The 7,500-nt window shown below is 43.1% G+C and overlaps 1 protein-coding gene across 1 annotated transcript in view; it reads right to left on the minus strand.

Annotated features, from left to right (window-relative positions):
* The window catches only part of LOC132992044 (septin-5-like), a 23,401-nt gene extending 17,901 nt beyond the window's left edge, over positions 1-5,500 (minus strand). The window contains exons 1-3 of the mRNA XM_061061142.1: positions 5,229-5,500; positions 5,030-5,040; positions 61-151 (exon numbers count right to left, since the gene is read on the minus strand). Of these exons, the coding sequence (XP_060917125.1) occupies positions 61-151; positions 5,030-5,040; positions 5,229-5,271 (145 nt within the window). The 5' untranslated portion in view covers positions 5,272-5,500. The remainder of the gene's footprint in view (positions 1-60; positions 152-5,029; positions 5,041-5,228) is intronic.
* Positions 5,501-7,500: the final 2,000 nt, after the last annotated feature.

Below are 7,500 nucleotides of genomic sequence, written 5' to 3' on the forward strand. Positions count from 1 at the left end.
AATTGAGTTGAAATGAGAAGTTGTCAGCGTGGACATTAAAGCGACCTCATGACTTCTTACCTGCCACCATGAGGGTGAAGTCGAATCCTTTTTTCACCGACTTCCTGTGCACCTGGTTGGGCAGCGTTGCAAAGCCGACATAATCTTTTTCCTACAAACAATCAAACACACAAAGAAGAAATATTAAAGACATCAACGGAGGATTCGATTTTCTGATCAGACATTATTTCATATCTACAGAGACTGCGTGTCGATGGCAGAGCGTACAGCAAACGGTGAAATGGACTCGAGCTTGTGTATTTGTTTTCCAGTCTTCTGACCAGAGGAGCTGCGTGTCAACAGGCAAGGCAGGCAACTGCTTGGGGCCCCAGACCAGTAGGGGGCCCCAGAGGGCTTACAAACTTAAACCAAAGTCAGGATTTAGAGTCCACCATAGCACTGAGACTGCACTAGTTAAAGTTACAAACGATCTACTTCTAGCTTCAGACAGGGGACTTCTCTCTGTGCTCGTCTTATTAGATCTTAGTGCTGCTTTTGACACCATTGACCATCAGATCCTGTTGTACAGACTGGAGCATTTGCTTGGAATTACAGGGACTGCTTTAAGTTGGTTTGAATCCTACTTATCAGACCGATCTCAGTTTGTACATGTTAATGATGAGTCCTCTATGCACACTAAAGTTAGCCATGGAGTGCCACAAGGTTCAGTGCTTGGACCAATTCTCTTTACATTATATATGCTTCCTCTGGGAAATATTATGAGGAAACACTCCATACAGTTTCATTGTTATGCAGATGATACTCAGCTTTATGTATCAATGAAGCCCGATGGCACCAGTCAGTTATGTCAGCTAGAAACATGCCTTAAGGACGTTAGGACCTGGATGACCAGAAATTTTTTGCTACTTAACTCAGACAAGACTGAAGTTATTGTGCTAGGCCCTAAGAACCTCAGAGAGACTTTTTCTAGTGATTTGACTGTCTTTAATGACATCAGCCTGGCATCTAGCACCACTGTTAGGAATCTAGGAGTTCTATTTGATCAAGATATGTCCTTTAGCTCTCACATCAGGCAAATTTCAAGAACAGCCTATTTTCACCTTCGTAATATATCCAAGATCAGGAATATCCTGTCGCAAAATGATGTAGAAAAACTAGTTCATGCATTTGTTACCTCCAGATTGGATTATTGTAAATCTCTTTTGTCAGGGTGCTCTGGCAAATCTCTAAAGACTCTTCAACTGGTCCAGAATGCTGCAGCTCGTGTACTGACCAGAACCAGGAAATGGGACCACATCACTCCTGTCCTGGCTTCTCTGCACTGGCTCCCTATACAGTCTAGAATAGAATTCAAGATCCTTCTTCTCAAAGCTCTAAATGGCCAGGCACCATCTTATCTTAAGAAGCTACTAGTGCCGTACTGTCCCTCGAGAACATTACGGTCCCGGAGTGCAGGCCTGCTGGTGGTACCTACAGTCTCCAAGTGTACTATGGGGGGTAAAGCCTTCAGTTATCGGGCTCCTCTCCTCTGGAACCGCCTTCGCCTTCTGTATTTTTAAGATTAGACTTAAAACTTTCCTTTTTGATAAATCTTATAGTTAGGGCTGGTTGATGGACGGCCTGCCAGAACAACCCCCTCCCCACCGGATTGTTGATGGACGGTTTGCCTCCCCCCCCCCACCTTGCTCCCTATCCCTCTTCCTGCATCTTATCCCATCTCTCCCCCTATCCCTTTCCAAGCCCGGCGCAGTCTAGGCCTGTGAAGACTGTTTCGTCATGAGCCGGGGATCCAGCCGAAGATTTCTGCCTTTTAATAAGAAAGTTTTTTCTTACCACTGTAACTTTTGCTGCTTTGCTAAAGTGCTCATGATGGATAGGCCGGATCTTTGTAACATAGCAATAAGTAAGGTCTTTTACCTGCTTTTTGTAACATAACAATAAGTAAGGTCTTTTACCTGCTTTTTATAACATAACAATGAGTAAGGTCTTTTACCTGCTTTATATAACATAACAATAAGTAAGGTCTTTTACCTGCTTTATGTAACATAACAATGAGTAAGGTCTTTTACCTGCTTTTTGTAACATAACAATGAGTAAGGTCTTTTACCTGCTTTTTGTAACATAACAATAAGTAAGGTCTTTTACCTGCTTTTTGTAACATAACAAAGAGTAAGGTCTTTTACCTGCTTCTTGTAAAGTGTCTCGAGATAACACTTGTTATGAGTTGACGCTATACAAATAAAAATTGATTGATTGATTGAAAGCAGCGGCTCAAAATGTGCAAATTTTGCAAAGACAGTAGGAAACCTCCCTAAGGGGGCCCCATCTGACAGCACTCACTCTATTGCTGTGAAAACCAAAGTTTTTCATTGAAAGTCCTTGAAGAAAAATGAAGAGGAATTAGCCGTCTATAGGATGAGTTCATACTTTAAACAGCAGCCTCTATCATCAGTTTGTTACGTTTCCTCTCATCGTTCTTCCTCTACGCTGATTATATGGTGCACAAAGCAACGCAGGAGCCTCATTGGTCCACACAGCTGTCAATCATGACGTTATACTTTTTTATATATCACCAAATAACTTATTTAAAATAAATTCAATCAGACATAAATCAGCATCATCAGCAAATATCTTTAAAGACAGACACATGTTACAGATAGTTTTGATTTTAAAGTTTGCCAAATGTCCCATCTGTTAACATAGAGGAGGCGGAGCTTATGACATGTACTGCAGCCAGTCAGCAGGGGGCGCTCTAAATGTTTTGGTTTGACTTTGGTCACGTCGTGCATCTCTTTGTTCAGTCCACGCTGACTCAGGAGTAATCATCTTTAGACATAAAAAAAAAAATCAGATATAGGTCGCACTCCGGGTAAATCATCACAAAAGCCGGAGAGCCGCCTTCTGGGTCAGACCCTCCCTCACAGCTCTCAGGCCTGGATGAGTAGATGTGTTAGTAGGACATTCCCATGAGTCCTTTCATATTTTATTGAAGTGGCGTGGGGGGGGGGGGGCCGTGAACATGCCCTGAGGTTCTCCATGTATTCCTAATGCAGTGTGGCAGGCGGATGGGGGGGGGGGGGGGGGGGGGCATGTGTACGTCTGAACACATAGAAAGAGGAGGAATAGAAGCTACAGAAGACAAACGGTGCACGAGATGAAGAGAAAGTGCATAAGTTTGATTCTCTTCACGAGGCCGCTGCAGCCGTTTAAATCACATGAGCAGGTATCCGTGCACGCAGGTGTGGAGGAGTGTTGGTTTTTTTGGTTTTTTTTTAGGTAATGCTTCCATATTGACGTTTTGTCTGTGGATGTGTTAGTGAGTCACTCCCACACACAGACATCAGACTGCTGCGTCTGTGTCCGCTGCTCTGACTCAGACTCAGCGCTGCCGTCCAAATACTCGTGGAAAAAAAAAAAACAAGCGAGCGAGCTGTGAAGCAGCATGAAGGCAAAAAAAAAGTCATGAAGCAGCTCGTGGGATTGGAGGGATGTAGATCTGAAAATAAAGATGCTGGGTGCAGAGTGAGGGCGGTGAGGAGATGCTGCATGTAGGCCACACCGGGACAAACGCGCTCTGTGCTGCAGGACTCAGGATACTATAGCTCATCTTTTTTACCACTCCTGCTTTTAGTGAATGATAAGCGCTGAATATTTTCTCCTTTTCTGACCTTAAGCATCTTTAAAAACAAAGAAGAATCTCTTTACGTTCACACATATCACCATGAAGCGATTAGTTTGGGACAGAAAATTCATCCTGCAGCTTTGAAACTGCAAAGATTCCTCTGATTGCAGCGTCTCTTATGAGATACGTTTATCTCTCATCACTGTAAACTCGATATTAAAAAAAGGAAAAACGACATGTGTGAAGACGTCACATCTTTTAGTTTGAAGCATTAACATCAGAAAAAACTGAATTATTTTGTAAGTTTCAGCGTCACTTTAAACGTTTTCTCCGCCGCACGTCTTTGATATCTTTGAGACCTTTGGGATGTGAGGGAGCGTTGGTACTCCAGAGTTTCTACAAAGACTTTACAGACAGAATACTTTCATTCTGGCAACTTTAAAATGATTAAATTCACACGTCAATACATTTAAATTTCCTTTGTTTTTTTTACACTGTTGATGAATCCTGCAGAGCTGCTTTTACAGTAAAGGAACATTTTCACAATTTATCCATCATTTTGTCTATAAAACATCAGAAAACAGAGACTTAAAGGCAGGGTTGATCATTTTCTAAAACTAGCATGATTCTGAAATTAGCATCCCCTCAGTGCTCCGTCTGCACCCCCTCCCCTCTGTGCTCCCTCTTAAGCCACGCCCCCTCACTTACATGCTCCTGAAGTGGACCTCAGCTCATCTCTGTCATTGTGTAGAAACTACGTCGTCTCATGTCTCATTCAGCGGTCAGTAAACTCACAGTTTAAACTCCTAAAGTCATCGGTGACGAGCTCTGAGTGTGAGCTAGAGCACGCAAGAGGTAGAGAGCGAGCAGGGAGACAGGGAGGCATCTGATTGGTTCATCAGATTGGTACCTCGTGGCAGACATTGGTCAAAGTTTTTACAGGTTTACAAACTGATACAGATGATGGATTTTCTTTGTTCCTTTTTCAGAGAACCTGAGTTATTAATTTCTGTCAGGACCTAAAGACAACTTACACCAGAATCTGAAAAAGTGAATCTGGAGGAAATTTTCACATTTCACAGTTAAGCAGCTGGAACCAGGAAAGGTTGGACATATTTAGATTCAGGACGACTGAAAGCTTTAATTTGCAGATGTGGACAGATGTTTAAAACGAAAGGAAACGGGAAATATACATAAAATAATCTGAAATAATGTGAACATATTGACGAGCTCACTGACAGTAAAGAGGAGAAAAGGAGGGCAGCCTGACAGGACAGAGACACCAAAACAAAGGAATAATGTCAGAGTAATCCTCTCTCTCTCTCTCTCTCTCTCTCTCACACACACACACACACACACACACACACACACACACACACACACCTTTGTCTGCTGCGCGTGCCTTACCTCTGCATCCTCTGTGTCATGAAGTCAGATTCCAGCAAACATCGGTCCGTTCGTGGAGACGCATCATCATCACAGACATTCAGAGAGACACGAGCAGAAGCATCACGTGGATTAATCGATACTTGATTTTTTTATTTTTTTTATTTTATAAAGGGCATGACGTCGCGCGGTGGGTAATGAATCACCTGCACGAGCTTACCTGAGCGGGGCGCGCGGCTCCTGTACCTGCTGTTGGCCGTCATCTCTGCACACAGTTGGTGGGAAATGCGTCCGAACACCGGATGAGAGGGGCGGGGTCTCCAGCCGCTCCAATTTACGCTGCTCAATATAAAATAATAATTCACCGCTACGGCAACAGAGAGGGTCCAAACAGAGCGCCAACGTGCCGAGGATGTTTTTAGACGTAGTCGCCGTTTCCTTCACATCCAGACACGTCTTCATGCATGCACACTGATCCACTCTTTATTGTGTCAGAGTATTTATTGAGTCATTGTGGGGGGAAAACAACTGCATGCAGTACCCGGATGTGCCGGGAGGTGGCAGTATTACTCTGTTTTTGCTGGTCAAAGAACAGAGATAAAGCACAAAACTGTTCTATACATTTATTTTGTCTTTAACAACTCCCCCCCCCCCTCCCACCACCCTCACTCTGACATCTCTCCATTAGTGAACAAAGAAATTACATCTTCTTCTTCTTCTTCTTTAGCTTTGTGTTAATAATGTGAACTCTGTTTCTTTACTTTTAATCATGGATGCATGTTTACTTTAAAATTTGTTATTAGTGATTCATTTTTAGGGGGCAGCAGTAGCTCAGTCTGTAGGGACTTAGGTTGGGAAGTGGAGGGTTCCAGGTCACTTCCTGAGTAATGCCGAGGTGTGCTTGAGCAAAGCACCAAATAAACCTCAGAGCTCCTCTTCAACATGTGTGTGAAGTTTCTTGTTCTAAATCCACTCTGATCCTGTATTTGATCATGTCTATGAACCCCTCTATTTCAGCCCTGCTCAGAACAGGCTGTTTCTGTGTCTGTACCTTTAAATATGTAAATGAGCCGGGTCTGACCACGCCCCCTCTCTGGAAGGGCTTGGGTGTACTCGGTCTTTCTCGCTCCATGTCCTATTGTTTACGGTGAGAAGGCAGACTCAGAGGGCAGAACAAACACCTAGCTGTGGGACTGTCACCCACCTGGGGGAGGGGCTACTGCCCTTTGTGATGTCATGAAGGGAACATCTCCAAACGGCCTGTTTGAGAACACATTTTCTGAAAAGTGGAGCAGGCAGAAGACGGAGAGGATGGACTTTTCTCATCATTGGGGGGTTTGTAGACAGAGACACATGTTAGAGTTAAATAATGAATTAGAACGTAAAAAACGATGAAGTTTGGTTGTTTAGTTTTTGTAATATTAATGTTCTGGGTTTTATTATCGTATTGTATGAACAGTAATGGCGTGCAGAAACAATAAATATAAAATAATAATTCCTATTCTGGTGTTCTGGTGTGATCTGTGGAATCACGTTCGACTTGTCTTTTTTGTTTCTGTAAACATTTAACATGAATATAACCGAGCGTTCATGACTCATTCCTCTGCACTCTGTAGAGTTTACAACGTTCAACAACAGCAGGATTTAAATATAGACGTTGTTCATTGTTCTATATTTCATATTTATTTATGCTGGATGTAAATAAATCTCTGGATGTTTTGTTTGTTTCCTTCTTTTGTTCACTTTGTTTCTACCTGAAGATTTCTTTTTATCTTCCTGTGAATTATTTTTCTCTGTGTGTGAGCGTCCACAGCGACCAAGTCAGAATCTTTAAACCGGAGAATTAAACTCAGGTTTCACATGGACGACTTCAGGCCCAAATAAATGAAGTTCCCTTTAACACAGAACCCCCATGTATGGAGGCTGTCATCTCAAGCAGGCGGCCCAGGTTCACATCCCACCTGTGGCCTCCTTCCTGCATGTCATCCCTCTCTCTCTCTCTCTCCCTGATTTCTGACTCTATCCACTGTCCTATCTCTCCATTAAAGGCAGAAAAAGCCCAAAAATAAATCTTAAAAAAAAAGATACAAACTATAATCAACTCTATAGTTACAGGAAAAGGAAGGAATGAGGAGAAAGGAAGAGGAGGAAAAGGAGGTGCTACGAAAGGGGGCGTGGCCTAGCTTTTAACTCTAACAATGACAGAACTGGGGGCACCAGAGGCCTAGTGGTTGGTTCTCTAGAGAGCGGGTGGCCAGTTTGAATCCGACCTGTGGCTCCTTTCCCGCTTGTAGTCCCCCCCCCCCCCCCCCCTTTCTCTGAATTCTGGATCTATCCACTGTCCTATCTCCAAAATAAATCTTTAAAATGGACGATCTGAGAGGCTGCAGCGGTTAAAACGACTTTGAGATAAATCAAATAAATCCAGATATTTTCTTAGAGAGCTTCATTTGATGTTTTCCTTTAAACTGATGCAACTCTTCCTGATTGGC

Source organism: Labrus mixtus, chromosome 17, assembly GCF_963584025.1.
Source record: "Labrus mixtus chromosome 17, fLabMix1.1, whole genome shotgun sequence".
In the NCBI taxonomy this organism is placed as follows: domain Eukaryota; kingdom Metazoa; phylum Chordata; class Actinopteri; order Labriformes; family Labridae; genus Labrus; species Labrus mixtus.